Genomic DNA, 25,795 nt, shown 5'->3' with positions numbered 1-25,795 from the left:
GAATGAGGTGCCCAGGGAAATGTGCTGTTATTCTTTAAATCTCTCAGTGTTACATTTATTTTCATAGGGAAACTTTGTCTAGATTTCAAAGATAAACTCTCCATATATTCAACGTGGGTTATAATTTTTTATCTTAATTAAGATGATCAAATACTGACATTTACTTTGCAAGGAAATAAGAATGAGTGCCTGGTCCCTCCTCTCTCAAAGTCAGGATTCTGCTTCATTTCCCAACCAGGGATCCATCAAGAGTTGATAACGGGGCGCCGGGGCGCCTGGGTGGCTCAGTTGGTTAAGCGACTGCCTTCGGCTCAGGTCATGATCCTGGAGTCCCGGGATCGAGTCCCGCATCGGGCTCCCTGCTCAGCGAGGAGCCTGCTTCTCCTTCTGACCCTACCCCCTCTCATGTACTCTCTCTCTCTCAAATAAATAAATAAAATCTTTAAAAAAAAAAAAAAAAAGAGTTGAAAACGGTCTTCAGTTATCTAGATCCTCATTCTTCCTGTTGGTGAGCTTCCAGGCCCCTTGCCCAAATCCTCCACAGTAGCATCCAGAACAACTCACAGTGATGACCTCACAGGCCATCATCTGAGAACCCAGCGACTCTTGCGTCCCTGCAAGCTCGGGGTGTTCCTGCCCTTCTTCCTTCTGCTTTAGCTCCTGGAACTGCATTCCTAAGTCCTGGCCTGTCTCCACACCTTGCTCAGGCATCCACTGACTCACTTAAAAAGAGTTAACTAAGTACTGATGTCCCAGTCAATAAGCAGACAAATAGAACATGTCTTTGCCTATGATGGGGCTCTGATCTAGTGCACAAGATGATTTCCAAAATGATCACATCCATCTAAAGACTTTCCATAACAGAAAGATGCATAGTGGGCTAGAATACTCTGAGGAAGGAGTCCTGGAGTAGTCAGGGAAGGCTTCTAGGAGGTGGTGACAGCTGAATCTGGTCTTGAAGACCAGGTAAGATAAGAACTTTTGAGAAACAGGGCAGTCACACAAGTTCCACTTTCTCCACCTTCCAAGTGCTTCTTCATCTGTACCCGAGGGAAACTCCTCTAAACCGGCACTGAAAGACAGTATCACCTGGGGAGCAATAATGACCGAGTTCCAATCCTGGCTCCCTCAATTTCAGGTGTGACACTAACACATTGGTTTACCTTCTGAACTTCTTTCCTCAGATCTGTGAAACGCGGATGAAAAAGGCCCTGTAAGGCTGTCATAGGGATTAAACAAGATCATATCTAAGGCACGTGAAGGTTTTAATGCCGTGAAACCATTCTGAACACTAAAGAGAGTCCTGTCACCTCCTTGCTGTGTGTGACCCTGGCCAAGCTTCCAAGTCTTGACTGCTGTACCTGCTGCATCTCCTGGTCCCTCTCCCTATTCCCTGCGACCTTGGCAGCTGCCTGCCTTCTCCAAGCTCCTGCTCCAGGGCCCAGTGCTCGGTGTCTCCCTGTCTGCATGGCTCCAGCTCTCACAGTTACCTGCCCACATGTTACCTGCTCAGAGATACTTTTCTTGACCGCAATTTTATTATTTCTTAAAAAGCTTTATTTATTTAAGTAATCTCTACTCCCAGTGTGGGGCTGGAACTCACAATCCTGAGATCAAGAGCTGCACACTCCACCAACTGGGCCAGCCAGGCTCCCCTTGACCACAGTTTTCAGTAGCCTCCCCCTTGCTGCTCTTGGCGAGATTTTAATCCAGCGTCTCTGGTCTGTCTCTTCCACAGAATGTCAACTCCATAAAGGAAGGGACCTGGCCTTGCTTTCACCATCACACCCCTGCACCCAGAACAGGGCCTGCACAGAGCCAGCACCCAGCATTTGCTGACGGAATTAATGCAAAGTGGAAAATGTCAAACTGGAATAATACCCATCCTGCAGGGCTCGCGAGGGCTTCTATGAGATGGAGCATGACAGAAAAGCACACACTCATGGCCGACATGCCACTGGACTGCAGCCTCATACCGGGAGCCTTAAGAAAGAGAATGGCTCGCTGTGGGGGAAGCAGAATCAGAGTCTGCAGGCCCGGGGCAGCTGGATCTCTCCCTCGGGGGGCCAGTAACACCTTCACATGGTGCAGGTTTCCAGGCCGCTCCGTAAAGAAACAGCCTCAGGGTTTAGAAACAGTACCGGTTTTCGAGGCATCAACGTAACAGTTTCTGAGTTAAGTGTGAGGCAGGCTCCTGGTGGGCCGGATGTTACGTTCTACAGTCTTTGTGGAAGACCGAAGGACGCCATACCTGCTCGCCCAACTCACCGAAGTGAGCAAGCACTGGTGTGACTAGGGTACACCGAACTCTGGAGCCCCTGGTGCTGTCGCTAAAGATCCCCTGAACACGGAGTGCTCTCCTTCGCCGGCAGCTGTAGGTGACCATGGTGACTACCACTAAGAGACAGTGTCACCATCAGAACGGGAAGACTGTGACACGTGACAATGACAACAACGTCCCGGCCAACGGGACAGCTCAAGCAAGCTGAATGCCCGCCGTGAGAAGGTGGGTGGGGGAGCACAGGCCCCTGCTCTCTGAGGCTGGAAAACAATGTGTGTGTGGGGGGGGGGGGGGGGAGGGAGGCCTCTGAGGGCTGAGCTAAGGAACCCAAACTTTGTCTAACTGTAAATTATAACTGAAAGTCTCTGACCAGAGAGCTGCCTATTTAAATTATGTACGTATGATGGCAATTCAATTAATTAACATGGAGAAGGGACTGAGGGTCAGACCTGTGGCTATGGGACAGCTAGGGAGAACAGTGAAGGCAGGACGGGAAAGGATGGGTGGCAGGGGGAGGTAAAACCCCGATGTTCAAGGATGATCAGGTGCTGAAAACTCTGAGGTTCAAAGCCTGAAGCAGTGAGGACACTGATGAAAGGGGGTCAGGAAAACAGGAGAAGGAACAAGACGCGAAGGGTCTCTGAGGACCTCATCTGAGCTGCAGAGTCCTGATGCACCTAACAGGGCACCTCTGCTCTCTCTTCAGCGTAGGGCTGGGGCGCGCCCTGGCCCGCACGGGGGTGCTCCCCGGGGCTCGCTCGTGCAGCTGCTTGCGGCCCGCAGGACGATGGAGAAGAGCTCAGAGAGTGGTGGACAGCTGGCCCCGGTCTCACCCGTTCTACACGGCACGCTGCAGGTCATCCCGGGGCGCCCGGCCGTCCTCTCCTCTGGACCCAGGCCTGCTCATGGACAGAATCCTTCGCCTCACTCACCACTTCAGCACAGGGTGGCTTTTGTCTCTCCAACTAGATCACAAACTCCCTGAGGGCCTGGTTTACGTCGGCCCCATCTCCTGCGCCCAAAAAGCCCTAACGAGGGGCAGGCCCAACGCGCGCCAGCCGAGTGCCCCCTCGTGCCCTAGCACCACCACTGGGTTAGGAGAGCACAGGGGGGAAGGCAGCATGCCAGCACGACAGACTACTCTTTTAGAGCATGCTGGCAACCCCGCAGCCTACCAGGCATCTGACCCCGGCCAAGGGCCCAAGCTCGAGTACTCAGAACGCCCTCCAGCTCGTCAGGGAGGGACTGCAGTGCTCTGACGCATCCCGCAGCTCATCACCAGAGTCCCTTTGCCAAGTGTACAAAGGTGGGCACGAACACTTCCTGAGAGAAGGCTTGTGGGGTGTTTGTGTACGATAAAAAATAAGCAGGTGCATTTATATGCTGGAACACTAGGAAAGAATATAGTCATCGACTAGGCAAAAGCACGAAACTAAATTTCAGGAAAAATTAACTCAAGGGAAATCAAGCAAATGGGGATTAGGTTTCTTCTGAGTCAGATTATCAGACTCTGGAGTTATTAGGAAACATAGCACAGAGCTCAGACCGGACTGCAGACATGCGTGTATGCATGTATGTGCATGTACATGCACGCATGCATGTCCGTGTGTGGTGTTCACGTGTGCACACACATGCATGTCTGTGTGTACGTATAAAAGACACCAAACTTGGGTCCACAGAAGATGCTTCCTGTTCCTGCTTTCCTCTATTTCCCACATTTTTCAATGGGGGGAAAAGGCACATATTTTTTGAAAACATACCAAGGAAAGCACACCATACTCATGACACCAGCAAAAAAATAGTTAACATACTGTTTGTGCCAGTATCTTAACTATGTCTCTTAAAAAAACAATATTCAAACACCACTTGATGTTAATTGTGAAAGACAGAAACCACTGAAAAACATTTCGCATTTCCTGAACTCAAAACAATAAATACACAAAGTGTATACTGTTACATTCTAAGTTGCAAAGATTAATTATAATGGCAAGTTCAAAAGTAAAAATGTTCACTCTAAGTATGGTCAACATGACATTACAACTGAAAAATAACTTGCAAGTCTATACAGTCTTGTATTACATATACACATCTCTAAAGAAAATCTTGAGCCATATTCAAACCTACTTAATGATGTTAAGATTATGGAGCTTTGGGTGGTCAGACAGCTTAGCTTTCTAAGCTATTCTAGAAAGAGCAATCACAATAAAGAGTCTGCTCCTTCTATAGCACCTGAACGTTTCTGCTTGGCAGCTTGCTATCTGGGGCTTTCTGGGTGGAGCCTCTCACCTGACACGGAGACCGCGTGTGTCCGCATGCCTTGCTTCTCGCTGTTGGCCAGCCTGGAACAGAGAGGAGCAGAGCCGTGAGCGCCGTGCCGACAAACACGGAGTGCCTACAGTCAGGACCATGCCATTTCCCATGGAGACCATGCACTTTCGAGGGTGATTTTTAAAAGATTAAGCACTACTAACTGAGGCACTTAAAATAACAAGACTGCTCTACTGTTTTAGAAACGACAGGCAACTGGAGGAACACCGAGATGCTCTGAGAGAGCCGCTCGTGACAGCAGCTTCAGCCCTACATCACCACTCAGCAGCCGGTGGGTATGTGGGTCAGATCAAATTTTACACTGCAATGCTAGACTGCAAGGGGTCGCCCCACATTTATAAAATACAGGGAAAAGACACCTGGAGTTGAAATTGCACTCTAAACCATAATTTGAAAAACACCCAGGAGTATGCCTGGTCCTCCTTAAATTCAGAGCATGTAAAAAAGCAGGCAAGGCCTTAATACCTATTTTTATTATTTACAGACTAAGCCTAATGTATCTGGTTACTTGTTTCATAAAATTGCCCAACAACAGGTGTGTTTGATGTATCTACCCACATAAAATAAAATTTTGGCCAAAAATCTCAGCGACATTTAAAAAACAGAAGCATAGTTCAGTTTTAAATTTTCGGAAAGCACAAAACAAGAAAGAAAAGGAATCCCAGATTCTTTAGATGCCAGAGTGACTTTGACGTTTTTATAAAAGAAAACTTTTTCCAGATACATAAGCATGTACTATAGAAGTGCTGAACAGAAAATGGTTCTAGCACACAGAATTTACACCGGGAAATACGGGACCTGGAGAGTAGATCCCTCTCGAGAATGGGGAAGATTCAGTATGCAGCTGTGGGGCCGCTACGATCAGTGATCTCAGCATAAAGCCATGGGACCGAGTTGCTTTTACTGAGTTCTCTACGTATCCCAGATCTAATGAGCTTTAGGGCTGAGCCAGAGTTGCCGTGTGACAAATCACCGGTTCCTCGTCTACTGTGGCTACGGGACTCCCGGCAGCTGTCTGAACCACGCGCGCAGGGAAGTCGGGGTGCGCGCTCCCGACGGCAGGTCAGGCCGTGTGCTTCCAGGCCCTGCTGCCCGCGCGGCGGGCTCGTCCTCTCCCACGCCGAGTCTCCGGGGGCTGCTACAAATCCGCCTGCTCACCGCCACGCGGAGTTCACCACTCTCCAACCAAGAGCCGCCATGGCGTCTGCTGCTCTGTGATTTGTGGCAAATGGCGCTCTTTTAAAGTTTCCTTTTTAATTCACTGTTTCTAGCATCTGTTACCACTTCTACCTACTCCCGTCTTCATCCACTTTTGTATCTATGTTTACGATTCTGCATATTTTAATCCTCAAAGTCATCTCTTACAGATTTTCTACAGTTAAAGATATTCTGGGCATAGTTTCCTGGCCTAATGTGAGACATTAATAAATATCTATTAAACATTATTGAGTTTGTGAAACACAGTGCCCGAAAGCTGAAAGCAAGCTGCTTTGACCCATGCCTCCACACCCCGCACAGCTATGGTGCACCTCCCACACACCAGCTACTCCCCGGGTCAGGTCTATGACGTCACATGACCCTGGCCGTCCATGAGGTCCTGCGGGCATGCGTGAGCAAAGAGGTAGTTTTGAAAGTGTGATAAGTCCTCCAGCAAGGAAGAAGGTGTTCTGGGGAAGCACACGAGGGTGCTCTCCAGGGCTGGCTGGGTGATCGTGGGAGGTTTCCAGAGCCAGAAAGATGAACAGGGCCTAGGTGAAGTTACAGAGGCTGGAGGATGAGTGGGGCATGTGAGTGAAGAGCATTTACAATGACCTGGAGGTAAAGAAAGGACCATTTACTCCAGTAACTAAAGGAAGTTCAACAGAGCTGAAGAAGAGCGTGAGTGGTGGTGAAGCAAGCCTAGAGGGGCCGGCAGGGGCCAGTGGTCGGGGTCTGGCCTGCTGGCCCAAGGATGCTGGCCTTTATCCACAGAGTAACAGCAACACCTGCAGGTGTCGTGAGACTCTGTTCCACCCCAGAGCACTCAGCACTCGGCTCTGATGCTTACTTACCGACGTGTCCATATCTCCCAATTTTAACTCCTCTGGTCCCCAGTCCCTCACATGTTGGCTGACCCCAGAGAAGTTACTAAGTAAGTTCTTCTGGCATCACTGCTCAATTCTTTTTAATCTTACAGATCAACACATCTACTATGAAATTCATGACATCAACAACTTAAAAAATGAACACAAATTACTTATGTTTACTTTTCTCACTTGTAAAACGGCCAGAATGGCACCAATTCTCAGGTTCTTAAAAGGCGAGTGCTGAGTATAAACCATCAACAGGCCTTCCCGGTGCTGTGACCGGGATGGTCCTCCAGCTGCCCGATCAACTTAAGATAAGGGGAAAGTCATTTTACACTTTTGGTTAAAGCTAAATACATAACACAATTTACAACTCATTTGACTTCTTTCTGGAAATACTTGTTTTCTCCCTCCCTAGTTGTATCCACAGAAGTTTGACGATTCAGGCAAATGGAAAATAAAGCATGGTGATTGCTTGACAGTTTCTAACAAAAATAAGTAACAAAATGCACAAGGCAGCACTTACTTTGGTATTGATGGCAACGCCCGTTCACCTTCTGGAGAAAGAGAGAGAGAGAGAGATGAGGTCCCTATTTCTTTAGAAAAGATTATGTGTAGCAATCAGAGAACAAGGGTAAGTCTTAGTCCAGAATTTAGCAATAACCCTTTAATAAGGAAGTTATTACACTGTGCATCTTAGGCTTTCATGGTTCATTTTCAATATTTACAACACCCAATAAACCGACTGGAGGTGCATATTGTGTACGAGGGACTGTCTAATCAGAGCAAAGCCCTGAGGGGATAAGTGGGTGAAAGACATCCCTACACCAGAGGACTGGCCATTTTGTCCTCTGATAAAAATGCTCAGTAGAAGCAACACCAAAACCCGTCTAGGAAACACAAATACAAGGAAAACAAATCCTCGGGATGTGCAGAGGCAGAGGGACTGATGCACCAGAGCAGCCCAGGAAGCAAGCAGGCCTTGACCAAGGGGTCACCTGCCACCCATGACAGGGATGCGCTCGGGGCTCCCGGCAACGGCCCTTGCTGTTCCCATCACAGCGAAGCGCAGGGCTCCATTTGGTGGTTGGCGGATACGCTCTCTCCCCACCCTCCTTCCGTGAAGCAGGAAGCACAGAGCTCCCAGGTCAATGTCTTCTATCTGTTTAAATCTAACAGGCACCTAACTAATCCTCTCTTCTAATCCATCCCTGGGCTAAGTTACTACGAGGATCATGTTCCGCCCAGTACAAACTCATCAAGTCATTCCCTTGTTTTAAATTCCAGTGTCTCTCATTGGCTTTTTTTTTTTTAAGATTTTATTTATTTTTTTAAAAGATTTTGTTTAGGATTTTGTTTACTTATTTGACAGAGAGAGACACAGAGAGAGAGGGAACACAAGCAGGGAGAGTGGGAGAGGGAGAAGCAGGCTTCCTGCTGAGCAGGGAGCCTGATGTGGGGCTCGATCCCAGGACCCTCGGATCATGACCTGAGCCGAAGGCAGACACTTAACCAACTGAGCCACCCAGGTGCCCCAAGATTTTATTGTTAAGTAATGTCTACACTCAACGTGGGACTTGAATTCACAATCCTGAGATTAAGAGTCGCATGCTCTACTGACTTGAGCCAGACAGGCACCCCTTTCGATGGCTTTTAAGATGAAATTTAAGCACATCTGCTCAACCCACAAAGCACTGTTTCATTTCTGCGGGCACACAACACTGCCCTATCTCCATCTTTGGGGTGTCTGCCCACCTACCACCCATCTATCTGACGCCTTCCCAGGTAGTCCATTAGTGTCACCCAGTGCAGTCACAATTGCTGTCTACAGTTCTGCTCCTTGCACTTGCCCTAGAACTTAGCCCCAAGAGCTCTTCGCCCCCAGAAGTTACCTTTGTCCCATCTCACCAGTCTCGCTCCCTACTGCTCCCTGGTCTTAGGTGACTGCATATCATAGTTCCCTGAACACATCATGCTGCCTTCACACATTCCGACCCTTGAAAGGTGCCCTTCCCTCTGGTAGAAAGACCATTCCTCAATTTCTCAAAGCTCAATTCGGTGGGGGATGGATTGGATGGGGGATGGGTATTAAGGAGGGCACTTGTTATGATGAGCACTGGGTGTTGTATGAAAGTGACGAATCACTAATTCTACTCCAGAAACCAATATTGCACTGCTTGTGAACTAACTAGAATTTAAAAATAAATAAATGAATGAACGAATGATATAATATTCTAAAAAAACAAAACCTCCATCCAAGCACAATTTGAGCTCCAGGGAGCCCTTCCTACAGCAACTCAGGTGGCTCTGGGTGGTGCTGCTGTGCTCTGCCTCGTTCCAGGGCACTTCTATATGTGAGCGCACTCGAAGGTCGGACTCAACCTGCACACAGGTGTCTCTCACACCCAGCAGGGCACCCTGCGCTCACAAGGTTCTCAGACCACTGCTTGGTAAATGAAGAACTGAATCAGCCTCGGATCCCACGTGAGTGACTCTGCACAACTATTTATCTGTGAAACAGAAATTGGACCGTCTGGTTTGCAGGGACAGGTGAGGCCTGCGCAGCGGCGCAGAACGCAGACGACCAGCACGTGACCCCCGATGCGCTGCTGCAGTACCACCCAAACTGCCTCACTCTGACTTTCCGACATCCACATTTCAAGCAAAATACCCAAGTGCCACCAGGAAGGCCAAACGCGGAGTTACTAGAAAATCCTATCATTAGTTGACCACCCACGAAGGCTCCGACCAGGTCTTGTCCACACCCACCACTGTCAGTTAATAACGGCCGCTAGCCGTCTGCACCCTTTGTTGCAAAGTCTACTTCCCTGGGAGAAAAAGAGCCCAGCTCATAAACATTTGGTTAATAGAGACTTCCTAAGCAGCCGGGCAGGAGCAGAGAGAAGGCTGTAAATGAGCTGATTAACAACAAAGGATCTCGAGAGTACATTTTCAGGAAGCAAGACCGTAAATCACTGAGTAAAATGGCCACACATACTAGTAGCAGCACGGTTATAAAAACGCAGTACTCACCGACTAAAACGCCCAGTTCTAGGTGTCAGTTTTTAACATTCCTTTAAATTTATAAGCTGAAGGCCTAACATACGACTTCTCGTGTCATTCCCACGGCAGATAGCTTATTTCCCGGAATAAATCCTTTAGGATTAAGGATGTATCTTTATATTAACCTACATTTGACTTTTGAATTTTTGAATAAAAGTTCTTACCTGTTTTTTAAATTGAACAATGCAGATTCCTTGTAACAAATCTAAATCATAAAGGTGCATATTATAGAATGGAAGTGGGAAGGCCGAAGCCTCGTCCCCTGCTTCAATCACATCTCCACCTCCCCGGGAGTACTCCCTGTCCACAGCTGGTCACTTAGCTGCCCAGATTTCCAGGCTCCTCTTAAACTTGTGAATACACACACACAGGCGTGGCTACATATATGTGTGTGTGCGTAGGTGTGGGCTTTTAGCACGAAAATAGCACCGCCTCCTGTTTCTCAGAGCTGTGGAGTACTCTACGAGGGGTGCATGCTCCCTCACTTAGGGATTGCTTCCCATTGTGTGGACATTTAGGCTGTGTCTGGTTTTGAGCTGCTACACACACTGCAGAGTGAACACCCGGGGTCCATCGGATTCTGCAGGAGGACCTCTAGGAGGTGGACAATGGGCAGGCGCCATTGCTACACTGGCCTCCAACGACTTATGCAGACACCAGCAAAATGGGAGAGCACATCTTCCAAGGATGGAATGGAAGATCCGTCGCTTCACCCAACCTAAACCAGAAAACGCGATCTGTCGCTGCTGGTGTCCAATGCCTATTGCACATCTCCATGTCCACTCTTCTACAAGGAGCCTATTTTCATACTGGCTTGTCTTAATGAGCTGGAAGAACACGCGAGAAAGAAGAGATTTTAATTTTTTGTTGTCTGTGTCACAGATGTCTGCCCTCCTGTATCTCAGCTTTAAAAAAATGTTTCTTGGGGCACCTGGGTGGCTCAGTTGGTTGGGCGACTGCCTTCGGCTCAGGTCATGATCCTGGAGTCCCAGGATCGAGTCCCGCATCGGGCTCCCTGCTCGGCAGGGAGTCTGCTTCTCCCTCTGACCCTCCCCACTCTCATGTGCTCTCTCTCATTCTCTCTCTCTCAAATAAATAAATAAAATCTTAAAAAAAAAAAAAAACAATGTTTCTTTTACTAACAGGAGTGTTTTCATGTTTACAAAACCAACTCTTTCAATTCTGTTCTTCTTACACCCTGGGTCGTGACCTCTTAGAAGCATACCTCCCCTCCCTCCCAGGTACAGGCTTATTATCATCCCGCACACAGGAAATCTTCTGAGGAATGAGGAAATTATGACCCTATGTTAATGTGCATAATTCTTTCCTCTGAGGAGAATTTTACTAAAATTGAAAAACTGCCACTGAGCTCTCCTGTGGCTAAGGTACAGGTCAGCTAACCCCACAGTAAGGGTCAAGGTCGTTCAGCAACTCTGATGGAACTCAGTCCAGGGTATCTGGCTTGGGGCTCTAATTACATTTTCCACCCCAGTAAACACCACCTTTAAAAGCACTTTATAAGTGCAAAGTAATTGTGGTAGATCACAGAAGTAATCAAGTGCGTCTGAGCATACTCACAACTCACAGGTAGAACTTACAGATCACTTAGAACTGGTGTCCCTGTTATGCGTATAAACACGTACCTGTTGCTTACCATTAAACACTTTACAGTCTAGAGAAGACATATGGGTACATATATAAGTGTTATTAAAAGCACACTGCCAGGAAAATGGTGCACTGGAGTGTAGAAACATGTTTTAAATTTATTAGAAATTAAAAAAAAAAACCTAAGAGCTCATTTGCTCTTGTCCACATATATTTCTGACCATAATCCATTAAAAATGTTTGATTTAAAGTATTATTTCCATTAGGCAGTATACCTTCACGTTAGGTATCTATTACAAAATAGTTGTATAATAAATGAACATGCTGGGATTGAGAATAAAGTAAGTACATTATCGAGTCTAGTGTCTCATTCTGTAAAGACAACATAAAATTGCTAAGAGCCAGCGCCCTACTAGGATTTTATGAGAAGCGTTTTCACTTGTGCTCTTGTCATATGCATGAAGAACTTAATGCATCTCAGTTCACAAGATGTGATATCAAAATGTTTATCCCTAAGGAGAAAAAAAAAGCCAATTAAAAACCAACACAGGAAGGTGTTGAAGTTTCAAACATGGAATGGCTGGCTTATTTAATGCTTAATGTCTGAATGTTATTTTTTTGTGTGCATAAACTGATAAAGAACATTTGGTAAATTAGGATAAAAATTTTTAAATTATTTACTAAAAAGGAGACAGGCAATATGTCACATTGAACACTTTTGCAAAATACCGTCTTCATGGAATGGAATTTCCCTAAAACATTTAAATAATATTTGCAAGGTACATACCCCTGCTTAAAACACAAAATGAAAAATCAAGAGTTTATGTCTGTACAAGTTTTAACTGAGAGTAGCCTTTAGACCTTTCTAAAAGCAACTTCATTACTATATTTCATACAAAGAAAGCTACTATAAATCTAAATATATTTTAGAAAATAATAGGTTTTACTGGTGTGATCATAAAGATTTTTACTAGATTAGGCGTATCCTAGGATCCACACACTTTAGCTATTGTTTTCAGAGCACATCATGACACTAACTTTTAAACAAAGGTCCCAATGATTCCCTGCCTCACACCGCCCCCCCACCCCCGACTGCTCCCTCCAGCCGCTCTGTGAACACAGGGTACGGGGCTGCTGGTGGGCCGGGCTTTCTGCTGCGTCTCTACCAGGAGTTCAGGACTCCATCATCTGTTTTCCTAGCTCCTCTCCACGCCGCGTACCTGGACACACAGCACTCGGCCCCTCAGGACCACTTTCCTGTGATGGTCCCGGTCCCGGAGGGGAGTGCTACAGGGGATCCCGTGTCTACCGGCCACAGAGCTGGCTGCTTTGTGGGCACCACTGTGGACCCACCTCCCACGCCATAAAGCAGGCGTCGTTCTTTACGGATGAGGATGGTCAGAGTCCAGGTTCACACAGTAGGTCAGGATCGCCCTGCAGCCAGCAGCAGCCACGGGAACAATGCTAACATTTATGGCCACTGCATGTGCCAGACACAGTTCCAAGCCTTTCACACAGATGAAGTCATTTATCCTCCCTAAACCATAAAAGACAGGTACCACTCTGTGTGTGTCAGAGCTAGAGAACCAGGCACAGAAAGGTCAAGCAATTTACAGATGGCAGCTCAGAGGACTTGCCATTTGAACATACAAAAGGATACATTTCTAGAGCCCAGATTTTTCCTGCTACCACTATGCTATTTTCCTGCTGGGAACGTTCTGTTTGATTATTTCAGAATTCCAAATCTTCTGAAACAACCCTTCTTACTGCCTTGCAAGAACCCCACATGGCTTCCAAAGTGATACAGCCTTGTTTCTAACAATTACTCATTCTAATCACTGATTTTACATCATGCCTTAGAACTAATTTTGTTCTTTGCTCTAAGCTTTTGAGATCTATAAGAAAAAACAGTTTATTTGACATGAGTTACAAAGTATACCTGAAAAAAAATCCAGAACATAATCCCAAAAGTTTACTACAAACACTGACAGCCCCCTAGAAAGCACCTAGAAAGTGTTGCCCGAACCCAGTAGCCTGAACACCAACACTGTTTCCCCGAAGCTCTTCTATTCAAACCCGGCTCACAGGCTGCACGTTGCCCCACTTCCCCGGAAAACCAAGAACACAGACGTACTTGGCTGAATTACTTATTTGGTCTTCAGAGTCGTGTAAAAGAAGAAGTGGAGGCAGTTGGGATGAGCTCGCCTAACAGCTCCCAGTGGGACTGCTCAAGCAGAAGCAGGACCTCACCTTTCTGGGGTCTGATGATAAAAGACTGTGTGGCCCCGTTCACCAGCCGGCAGTACCCATCTATCAAGTCAGCCATATTCTCGGCGATGGTTAGGGATGGCGCTGTCACTGTCAGAGGCTAAAAGGGGAAAAGACCGAGAGAGGCGTTATTGTTCTTTGTATCATCAAAGGGGCAGCTGTACTATGACATCAGATCTCTAGGTACACTTGGAAACAGAAGAGTGACAGCGACACAGATTTGTCATAAGGTTGGCGTGGAAAAGGAAGTTGATATTTAAGGAGGTTATTCCTAGAATATGTGACAGAAGGCGACCCAGACAAAAACAGAAAAATCACTTAAACTGAGATTCATTTTCTAGAACTAAAGGAGGCAAAAAAAAAATATTTCCCTTCAGAGTTGTCTGGCCCCTCTGGAACATCTAATTAAGGGAAGAATTTAAAGAATCAGTATATTTCAAGTATGGCCTATTTTAGAAACAAACATGGAGTAAATTTTTATCAATTATCCCTCGTAATTTTTCTAGCATTAAAGAAAATTACTAAAATCTCATTATTTTAAGCATGCACAGCACGTTTTGCCTAAGAGGTTAGAATTCACTGTTTTCACTATCAAACCTGCAATTTTGATAAACTTCCTAAAGATTTATCATTAAAGATTACCCGGGAGATGATCAGAGCTGTATTTTCCTTCCCGGCACAGGGACGCCCTAACCAGAGCGGTATTTCTCACGTCCTCGCCCACGAACAATACACCTTCCCTGAGCTCCGTGACACGTTCGGGGCCGGGGGGGGGGCGGGGGGGGGGCAGTTCTGACAATGGTGGTGCCGAAAGAGAATGTTACAGAGGTGCTGTTGGGAAATTTTAATTGGCAATAGTTTCCATATTTTAGGGTTTCATTTATTCACCTCTGAGAATCAAATGCACTTCTGAGAGCCTCAGAAATGCCCCTGCTCCCAAGGCAGAAAGAACAAGTGAGGAGCGTGGCAGATAAACCCGTCTGAGAAAAGGCTTCCACCACCAGAGAGCCCCGTGCGCTGCATGTAACAGACAGAGGTCCGAAAACGTGCTGTGTGCGACAAGCCCAGTCGTTGTGACTCCACATGTGAGCGTCCTCTGCCCGTCTGTCCGAGAAGGTCACCGGATGCGGTATTTGCCAAATGGTGCGCTGTCCTGACTGGGCCACACTGCATGCAGATTAAAAGCGTGGGCTCTGGGAGGCACCCCATCTCCACCACTTGTGCTCGGCTTCCTCAGCTGTACAATGGGTTCAGAGCATCTCAAAGAACTCCTTTTGCTGGGTTCTGAGAATGACCCGTGTGGCTCCTGGTCCCCGTGCTAAGCGTCAGAGTAGCAGGTGACCCACCCAGCAGGAGCTGTGGCAGCAGGGCTGCTAGCAGGTGACCGGTCCCGAGACCACCACGCACAGCAGTCTGGGAAATGACACTGCTTACTGAAGGTACCCGTGCATTTACATAATCCTAAGAAGCAGACGTTCGTGCTAGTTCACGAGAATCTTCAACCGGCTTGACAATAATGCTCCTGACCGACTTTTCCATCTGTCACCTGCTCTACTCTTGGGGGCATGTACTCATTACTACCTGAAATGGAACACTCACCACGTAAGAGAAAGCTGGGATTCTGACGACCCACAAAAACTGCATCCTTACCTCGGGGGCACCGGCAATTTTCAGCTGTAGCATCCCTTTCCGGTCCTTGTCTTCGCTGTTCGAATACTGAATGGTCTGCACTTGATTGAAGTCGGCCAGATGTGTGGGCTTGGGAGAGAAAAGGCAACCACTTGGGACCCCAGACAGACTCCTGTCAGGTACTGCGTGACTTTCTTGCAGTGCCCACCCCATCCCACTCTCCCGAGGACCTCCTCCCGATGCCTGCATCTGGGGGAGAGGCTGCTCATCCATCAGCCCCCAGTGGGGTATTCTCTTCCTTAGGAGCAGTCCTGGAACCACCAGGAACTGTCTGCTCACTCCCAGGTGAGGAATATGCCTGTTCTGTGTGTTCCTAATGGCCAAGCAGGAGCGCTCCACCTGTCAGAGGTGGACGGGTGGGTCACAGGTCCCAGAGAAGGAAGGAAATAGAAGAAAGTCCCAGATTTGACTCACTCACTGGCCTTGGGAGTAACTGCGTGTGAAACCTGCTCCCGTTCCCACAGAGAGAGGGACCTGTGTGCACTCCCAGTGCATCCTGAATTAGAGCAAGTCTCTGAGTTTAACAACGCTAGGGAGTTGGCAGGTGTCCAAAGGACCCTTCTCAGGAAGACGTGCCAAGAGACTTCATTTCTCCAACTAGAATCAACTCTTTTCTTCTTATGAAGACAAAAAAAAAAAAAAAAATACCCATTTGTCCCTTATCCTTCTAGCATTTCATGACAATGATCACTTTGCTGTGATGATTCCTACACATTTATTCACAACAATTACCTTGATTTCAGCCTCTTACAACGTCATGAGGATTGGCCTCTCCCACCAAGTACTCCACTCAGCCCAGATTCTGCCACCGGGACTGAGGTGGAATTATGGTTCAGAAAGTGACTCATAGTGGCTCCTGGGTGGCTCAATCAGTGAAGCGTCTGCCTTCAGCTCAGGTCATGATCCCAGGGTCCTGGGATCGAGCCCCGTGTCAGGCTCCCTGCTTGGTGGGGAGTTTGCTTCTCCCTCTGTTCTCCCCCCACCTTGTGCGTGTGCACTCTCTCTCTCTCAAATAAATAAATAAAATCTTTATTAATTTTTTAAAAGACTTTATTTATTTGTCAGAGAGAGAGCGCGCACAAGCAGGGGGAGGGGCAGAGGGAGAAGCAGGCTCCCCGCAGAGCAGGGAGCCTGACGTGGGACTCGATCCCAGGACTCTGGGATCATGACCTGAGCTGAAGGCAAACGCTTAACCAACTGAGCCACCCAGGCGCCCCAATAAATAAAATCTTAAAAAAAAAAAAAGCTTCCCTTCACATCAGAACACCTTCACAGCTTTGCTTTCAGGCACAGGTGTGTCCATGAGGCCTTCAGACAGGAGCCCAGGGGCAGCCCTCCGCTTTCCCATTCTAAGACGTCCAAACAACAGGGAGCACGGCCCCTGTGCCCACTCCCCTCTCTCCGCCTCTGTGCCACCTGCCCTCACGGGGTTCGCTCCTACCTCACTGTCTTCCACAGTTCCTTTGGCTTCTCCTCTGCTCCATCTCTAAATGATCACGGGCCACAGGACTCTGTGCTGGGCCCATCCTTCCCCTGAGCTGTGGCAGCCCAGCCAATACCACCCAGCCCCGTGGTGCAAGTACGTCTCCAGTCCTGAACTGGGACACGTATCCAGCCACCTACATGACACCCCCACACGGACGTCGGGGACAGACCGTGAACAGCACAGTCACGGGATCCGCTCTTAACACCTGCTCCTCCTCCAGGCCTCCCCAGTGCAGCAACAAGCAGCACCAGTCAACCCTGTTCCTGAGCCGAAAAACGGAGGCATTATCACCAGCTCCTCTCTTTCCTCCCCCACAGCCAGCCCCCCTCCGCACCCGGAGTCTGTGCATTTTCCTTCCACCTTCCCAGCTGCCACTCTGGTGCAATCACCGTTGGTATCCTGCTCAGAGCATCAGCCCTGCAGCCGTTTCCCTCGTTGTGCGCCTGTCCCCGCCCCCCACAGACCACCCTACCCGGAAGCCCGGGAGGTACTTCACAGTGTAAGTCAGGTCTGACAAGCCCCTGCTTCAACACGTACGATGCCAGCAAAGGGAGGCAAACAACCCCCTGGTCCGCCCTCTGCCTGCCTCTTAGACCTAACTTCTCATCATGAGCTCATCTTGATCAGATGCACTCTAGTTTTACCGGGGCAGAATCATGCCCCCAGAGGGTTGTTTTTGGTTGGCTGAAGAATGAGGGATATAAATGGGACCAGGGCCGAGACGTGGTAGAAAGCACAGGAAGTTCCCTCACAGCGAAAACTGTCCTATGTCCTGAATGGCTTTCAAGTGTCCTGATGTGTATTCATGTTGGTGAAAAATCTGATTCTAGAACCCAAGTCTTTTTTAAAACACAAAGTATGCTCTACACTGAATTTTCCAGCAATACAACTTATGTGTAATTTAGGGAATACTGACTTTGCTATCTTTGGAATGTTATGATGAGTTGCTCACCATTTTGGAAAATGACATCATGGAGGGCAATGCTTGTTGGTATTTGAGCTGCTGACCCCATGCACACACATCTGTAACAGAGGAGATGAGGCTCCTTCTAACAGACCAGGAATCAAATGTTATTAAGCTGGTGACGCATGAAATAGGGAACATCTCAACTAGTCTCGCTAAATGATTATATTAAAATATTCCTATTATTGCCATCTTATAACAAAAATATTTTTTTCCAAAGAACAATGGAAATTTAAGTCATGGAAATCATTATATTCCTTTTTTTGTTTTTTTAAACCTACTGTGTTTCTGCCTCATTTTGACATGCCCCCCGAGGTCAGTCACGTAACTTCCCCTTGTCACTTTCCTATACTACTTGTAAGGGGGCACTTCTGGTGGCCCTCTCTCAGATGAACACGCTCAGTACTCAGCTCTGACTCTTCTGTAACACTTGCCCATCTCTGTGCTGTGTACTGACATACTGAAATAGACTTTTTGGAATTATATGTGCACAGCATATTCTGTGATTTTATTTCAAGTTAGCAAAAGACTCTTAAAAATATCTGTTATAAAGAAGACAGGGCTGGGAGGGGCCCACACCGACCACCACTCTAAATTGGACACCAGACACTCTCATACTACCCTACTGTAGCCCTCTCTCATGATTGGATTATTTCTGCTGCTTATCATCTTTCTTACATTCGCTCTCACAAACAGACTAAAAGCACCATGAGGGTGATCTAGTGGTGGACGCCCATCCTGTCTACCACTTATTGCAAGAAGGAGGGCCGTGCCTGGTATGTGAGGGAGTGAATGAATGACTCTGAGAACTTATGAGGTGCTGGGCTCTGTTCTAAGTACCAGGAATCCAGCAGTGAACAAGGATGACGTGAATCCAGACATAAACAATCACACAAGGAAGCACGTAATTACAACTGTGATAAAGACCGCAACAAAGCAACTGAGGGTACTGTCTAAAACTACCTCCACTTTGTTTGGGGAGGGGCAGGAGGAAATGGTGAGGCCTCACTCAGAACAAGTCTCCCTGAGAACGAGAGTGGGCCCCGGGCCCCATGAAGCCAGGACCACGTGGATTTCACCCGGCGCTGGGCCCTGGCTTCCAGCTCACTGCCCAGCACCAAGCATCTGCACACACACATGCAGACTGGCCCATGCAGCACTCCAGACAAGGCACAAAAGTAGGCCTTATGGGCCCCAAGAGAGGGCAAGTGTGTGCAGAGGAGCCTGCAGAGCTGGGCTGTCTACGGTAGCGGGAAGCCGCGAGTGGCTATCGAGCAGCTGGTGGTTCGCGGCTAGTCCAAACTAAGGGGCGATGAAAATGCAGAATCCATGCCGATTCCAAAGACTCACTATGATAAAAAGAATACAAAATATCTCCGTAACTTTTATATGCATGATACCTTGAAGTGATGGTATCTTGGATATACTGGGATACATAAGGTATATTATTAAAATTCATTTTCACCTTTTAAAATGTGGTTACTAGAACACTGCAAAGTCCATAGGCAGCTTGCATCACTTGTATTGAGCAACACTGGAGAATAAGGTGACCTAGGAGTCAGGTGAAGTAGCTAAGGACTCAGAAGTACTGAGAGGGCTCCGCTGCATGAGGGTCACTGTCCCCCAGGCGGAGGCTGGGCAGGTGCTGGGGTGCCGGCGGGGGCTGAAGACAGAATGGGAGGAAGCCAGGCGGCACACTCAGAGCAGCTCGGCTTGGGGCAGCCACGCGCCACCAGGCTCTCAACGGCCACGTGCCAAGAACTTTTGCAATAAAGCAAAGAGGAAACGTGGGCTTGCTCCCTGGCGGGGACAGGGAAAGGGATATGGGTTTGAGGGAGGACGTTTTTAGGATGAGAGAGATTACACATTTTTCTATGCTAATAGGAATGGCCCAGTAGATTGGAAGCATTTACTGGTGCTGGAAAGAGAGCAGAAGAGACGGGGGGCCGCTACACAGCCAGGGACGGTCTTACCAGAAGCATGATATTCACCCACAGAAGGCACGGGACGGGAGGGTGGGTGTGGCAGGCAGAAATGCAAGCAGGGCAGATTTTATAGGGACTTCCGGGGCTCTATCCTGACACTCCCAACCTAGTTTCCTTCTACTTTATACAACCGCAACTTTCACTCCAGAGGACAGAGATCCTCATATTCTCAAAGAGAAAATAGACATTTTTTCCATAGAACATTGATAAAAATCAACCATATGCTTGGCTATAAAGAAGACTGGAACACATTCACAGGAAAAAACCTGTTCTCTGCTCATTGGCCAGTAACATTAGGAATAATAACAGTGAGACCCAAACCCTCAGAGCTACTTGAAATTTAACACTCTCCTAAATAATGCTATGATGAAAGAAATAAAAGCTGTACAGAAATACAACGAAAGGAGAACACCACCTACCAACATTAGTAAGACATTACAAGTTGTACGAGAAAATGGCCTCCAAAGTAAACGAAAATACATTGGAAAAAAACACCCCAAGGGAACTGCAGGAGAAAGGCTAAAAACAAGCGAACAAGACTGGGAAAGGGGGTCTGCCAAGAACAATGCCGACATGAAGGAAAAGGAACGGCAACGCTGTCACCCCGATTTCTGAGCTTGCCCACGAAGGGCCGCTATAAGAGACAAGCCGTCCACACGTCTGCAAAAGCCAAACTCCAACAGACGTGCGGGGGCGTGAGACCAGGCACAGGACTGAAGTCACCGGAAAGATGAGGAGAGAACCCCGAGATACAGCTCCATGGTGACAAGCTGAAAACACGGGAGGCAGAGGAGACGCTAACGGAACGCGAGTTACAACAGGCGACAAGAAACAGACACCCTGAGCAGCTGTGCCACTGCGGGGGCGGGGGGGGGGGGGAGGGGGGCTGGTACACCTGTCACTGAGGCGGCAGCAGGGGCCACGCAGACCCAGGCTGCCTCACCCGAGAAACATGCAATTCCCATTCTAGCTTCAAATATTTCAGGACGTAAAATCATAAAAAGACCCCAATTCACCTGATGAAATAAATTAGTGTAACTGCTAATACCCTTTAATGTCCTTATAAAGTTAATATAAAAAAGAAAAATCTAGATTGTGCTCACTTCGGCAGTACATACACTAAAAAGAAAAGATTTTTTTTGTGCTGTGGCACATCAAGCTGTAGGAAGCTGATGCGGAAAGAGACAACTGGACGGCGTCATGGAACAGAAGACCCCGAGGTGCACCACAGGAGGTAACAGATACATGACTTGGTGCACCTTGCTGACCCTGCTGTCTGCTCACCTGGAACAGGGCCAGCAACAACAGCAATGACATAACAGTGGTGACACCCAAATGCCTACCTGAGTCCTTTGTGTGAGGCCATGATCAAATTCATTATTTAATTCTCTTACCAACCCTATTAGGTGGTTGAAATTATTACGGCCATTTTACCAATGAGGAAACACAGGCCAACTGTGGAGGGACGGAGCCCAAGTCACAAGGCTAGCATGAGAGCGAGTCAAGGTGGCAACCGTGGCCACGTCCTCCAGAGCCTGCCTCTCTTGACCGCATTCGGGGGCCCACCTGTGACCTCACCTGAGGACTCTGGGTGGATTCCAGGTGGGTTAAAGGCTTACATGTAAACAGGACAGAGACAACATTGCAAGAAAATCCAGGAGACCACAAATCAAACCTAAAGGCTAGGACTACAACAATCTGTAAGTGGTGAAAACAGATAAGGTCACAGACTGTCCTGGAGAGGTCACACCAATGGCTGCTCTTGCCATCAGCGTAGGAAAGTTCCAGCGGGGCCACACTCTTGTCAACACTTGGTCTTACAGCTCTTTCCCATTTTAGCCATCCTAGTAGACACGTAATAGCACCTCACTGCACGTATCTGATGACTCCGAGGCTCAACACCTTCTCGTTTATCTCTAGACTATCTGGATATCCTCTTGGGTCATCTGCCCTTTACTTAATGATTTACTGCCAATCTTTACCCTGGCTTAGGAGACTACTGTCAAATACATTAATGCAAACACCTGGCTTGCCTTTCTACTATCTTTTGATGAAAAGAGTTCAATGTACTCTAATTTATCAAAATTGTCTTTTAGAGTTAGCACTTTTTAAGTCCTGTTTAAGGAATCTCTGCCTACCCCAAATTTATAAAGATATTCTCCTATGTTTTCTTCTATGACTTTCATCATTTGCCTTTCACATGTAGATCAATATTGCATCTGGAATGGATTTTGTTAAGTGTGTGACAGGGGTCAGAATACCCTGGTTTTTCTCTGCGAATACTCAGCGGACGCTGCAGCATTTACTGAAGAGTTCATCAATGATGCAGAACTCAGGACAGCAGCCCCTCTCGGGGTAGGGGCTAGAGACTGGGAAGGGGCAGGATTCATCTTTGTCTGCACTCAGGCCCAGCGTGAGGAGTGTCCGTGCACAGGCAGTCCCGAGATGTCACCAAAGCAGACTTACGTTGCAGCCCTTGTCCGTGAGGTAACTGATTCCTTCTTCTGGGCCAATTGCCAGTTCCACCGAAATAATCCAGCTTGACTTTTGAAGGGTGAAACAGGTAATGACAAAGGTCCCAGAAGAAAAAAGAAATATTTTAGATGAAAACATGGACACATTAAAGGACCAAGGTGGGGGTGGAGGCGGGGGGCTGGTCTAGCTTGCCATTTATCTATCCAACCAAGTACTACAAAATGTCTGTAACGTCACTGATCCAGCATCTGGTGGGTCTGAAGCTAATGGTTTCTTTGGAAAGATTATTCGAATAGGTTAAACTAGCCCACAGGGAACAGTCCATTAACAAATCACTGGGCTGGAATAAAAAATCCAATTATCAACACAGGCATGCTTTCAAAAAAAGATGAATTCATCCTCACATTAATACATTTTCTTTTTTCATTTTTCCCCACTGTAAAGTGACAAATATTTTCATGTTGTTAAAAATGCGACAAATCGGATTTCAATCAGAAATGCAGACATACATGGATAAGAAAAAGCAAAAGAAACGAAACCCAGTTCCCCATCTCCCGTGTCCCCATACTTACACCCAGAGCACACTTGAAGCATTCTTTATCAAATCTGTACACCGGGGAGAGGATCTCAAAGAACTTCAGAATACTTTCTTCTCTGTTAAGGTTGGCAAACTGTCTAAATGTCTGTTGGATCAGCTTTCTTAGTGTTTTGGCCTGCACAATAAAATCACAAAAATCACTTTACAGTCAACAACGCACAACAATAGTGAATGTCAAGGCTATCTTTCCCTCCCACCACCCGCTCCAACCTATATTCACATCACTATGAAATGCCATTATTTGTCAAAGCCTATTTCCTTTTTTAAGTAGCTGTAATAAAATGCACACAGTATAAGATATAGCATCCTAGCCCTTTTTAAGCACACAGTTCAGTGATTCCAAGCTTTACTTCTTAAATAGAAATTTATAAGGCAATAATTTGCTTATTAGAACATGTGGTAAAAAGTTAGGCATTAAAAAACACGTACTATCTTAAAAAATTAAACATAAAAAATAAAATAAAAAACACGTACTACCTATGCACACAACGGGGAGCTGGCAAAAGCTTAGATAGGAAGGCACTCACATATCCCACTGTTAGGAGGGTAAGTTGATACAACCTTTTTGAAGGGCAATTTGGCAGCACGGATAAAAATACCTTAAAAAACCTACAAATCTGGATCCAGAAATTAAATTCCAAGGCACTAGTCTTTAGAAATGATTAAAGAACTCCACAAGGACTCAGCCACGAGGAGGTTCAGTGCAGAACTATTTACAGGAGCAGTTGGGTTATATGCATCATAATATGTCTGCCTATGTTGTATAAGCCCTCAAGACCGTCGTGTGGAACGAATTCACTGATGTGAAAATCCCTATCGTGGTGTCAGGTGAGAGAATCTGGTGAAACAATCTTGTATGTGCAATACAGATGCCTTTAAAAGGAGGGCACCGTTGATGGGACTCACACAGGCACGTGTGGGCACAGGTGCCCACACGTATCCACACAGAGAAGGCGATGGCACAACTATACCCCTTTCCTGTGTAGTGGGATCATAGGTGATCTTCCAGACCATTTTTGCACATTTGAGCATTCTATTTATGCACCACAAGCATCTGGACGGTGGAGGGAAGGGCCCTCCAGGCGGCAAGCCCATAGCCCATGGTTCATCAGCAGCAGCCTGGGGAGGCCCATGGGGAAAGGATGCGGGATGAGGTGTGAGGAAGAAGGCTGGGGGGAGGAGCCAGCCACAGGAAGCACCCAGCTTCCATCCTGGAAAGAGACAAAGTCCTTGGGCACCTTGGGGAGAGTGACGTAATCTGACACGTTGGCTGCCGTGCTGTGAACGGTATGAAGGCAGTAGGAGAGACCAAGAAGGAGGGTACGGAAGTAACCTAGGCAAGAGGTGAGCAGGGTCTACGCAAGCATAGAAGCAGAAAGAGGTGAGAAGCAGATTTATTCTGAAAAACAGAACCAACGAGATGTACTGAGAGGCAGGAGTTACCACGAACTGAAACGGTAGGCCTGTGGGGAAGCAGGTTGGCAGGTGAAGGTCTTGCAGGAGACCCGGGGCCCAGCTGGGAGCTCAGCGTGAGGTGCACTCAGACAGGAATCAGAGCCAGCAGACCGGAAAAGACTGGGGGTGGCAGAGGGAGAGGAGGTGAAGGGCCTCATCCTCCAGAGCATGCCCATCTTAGCAGGTCAGGGAGATGTGGCTGCTCAGGCAGCTAGGGGGTGGCCCACCAGGGAGGGGCACACAGAGGTGACAGCCCACTGCAGTGGCTTGAAGGCCCCCGTGTGGTCAAGGGTTTACTGGATCTGGGACACTGCAGAGAGTGAGCTGACAGCTAGGCCCTGTGGTCAAAGAGTGGGACAGAGTCCCAGCGGCCTGCAGTTACTGGGGATGAAGCAGACAGTGCGAGAGGCCGGGTAGGCCGAGGACAGGGTTCAAGGAGCCGAGGGAACAGGTGTTGCAACGTGGCCTTCATTTTAAAGGCTTGCACTGCTCTTGTACAGAGGGCGTGGAGGAGGGTGTGAGAAGCAAAAAGACCAGCCACGTTCCTGGAATAGACCACCCAAGAAACACGAGTGGCACAGACCCCGAGCTGGTGGTGAAGCAGAGAGCCAGGCACCTTTGGGCCACTCGGGTGACTGTATGCGGGATGGCAGGAAAACAGGCACCTGGGCAGGATGAAGGAGGAGGTTTCTGGATGGAGTGGAGGGGCAAACAGAAGGGGCAGCTTGGTAAAGATAAAGTCACACTGACTCTGGACGTGGGCGTGACTCTTACATCTGGACCTGAACCATCAGGCAGACAGCTGCATACAGAGCTGGAGCTCAGAAGAGGGCAGGGCTGGGGACAGCACTGTCAGAGTCCACCAGCTGACGGATTCACAGATGGCTCCCACCAACCAAGTGGAGGCGGGAAAGAAGAGAAGGCTGCAGCCAGGTCAGCGGGCCAAGAGCTGGTTTTAACCAGGGCCGGGGCTCTGACGGGTGAGTAATACAGTGGAACTGCAGGTATTCTGATGAGGATTAATGGCAGTTGTAGACCACAGTCTAAACTGAAGAGAAGTAAAACGGGCTCAAGGTTAGCAAGGCTTCACTAGCAGAGAATATGAACAATTAGCTTTGGATGCTCACTAAAGAAAAGTCTGGGAAACATATTTTAGGGACTGCCCATCTAAGCACTGGCCATGAGCCAAGGGACTGAAAAGGCCACTCTTGTCATGGGCTGAGATGGCACGTAATAGTTGTTCTGACTTCAGGCTTTGCAAATACTCTTGTGGCCTATTAGGTCCGGCTGTCCGCCAGGAGCGTGTAGACTGGCCACGAAGACCTGAGTAAGAGCACAACTCCAACCTAACAACGCTGAAATAGACAAAATGGAAATAAAATCTGATCTGTCCTGTAACCGAGGACACTTCACTCCCTAGCATGTAAGCGGGAAGACAGCTCTGACTTCTGTGATTTCAACGGCCTGAGGCAGGGCGTACTGCCGCCGGGTGCTCACGTGCCCATCGAAGGAGAAAACCAGTGCACACAAAG

At 47.7% G+C, this 25,795-nt stretch overlaps 1 protein-coding gene across 14 annotated transcripts in view; it reads right to left on the bottom strand.

The window, feature by feature from the left end:
• PTK2 (protein tyrosine kinase 2) overlaps positions 1-25,795 on the bottom strand; it is a 258,682-nt gene that overhangs the window by 86,381 nt on the left and 146,506 nt on the right. For 13 of the 14 annotated variants that reach the window (XM_064587827.1, XM_064587819.1, XM_064587821.1 and 10 more), the window contains 6 exons: positions 22,783-22,923; positions 22,202-22,279; positions 15,262-15,369; positions 13,594-13,711; positions 7,202-7,232; positions 4,568-4,620 (listed from right to left, as the gene is read on the bottom strand). In XM_064587827.1, coding sequence (XP_064443897.1) covers positions 4,568-4,620; positions 7,202-7,232; positions 13,594-13,711; positions 15,262-15,369; positions 22,202-22,279; positions 22,783-22,923 — 529 coding nt within the window. The remainder of the gene's footprint in view (positions 1-4,567; positions 4,621-7,201; positions 7,233-13,593; positions 13,712-15,261; positions 15,370-22,201; positions 22,280-22,782; positions 22,924-25,795) is intronic. The other variant, XM_064587816.1, reaches the window with a different exon arrangement.

This window comes from Mirounga angustirostris, unplaced genomic scaffold (assembly GCF_029215605.1).
Source record: "Mirounga angustirostris isolate CCGP_5_RB_7025 unplaced genomic scaffold, mMirAng1.0.hap1 SCAF_4, whole genome shotgun sequence".
In the NCBI taxonomy this organism is placed as follows: Eukaryota; Metazoa; Chordata; class Mammalia; order Carnivora; family Phocidae; genus Mirounga; species Mirounga angustirostris.
Note: the sequence above shows the minus strand (reverse complement) of the source record. Positions and strands in the feature narration are given on the sequence as shown.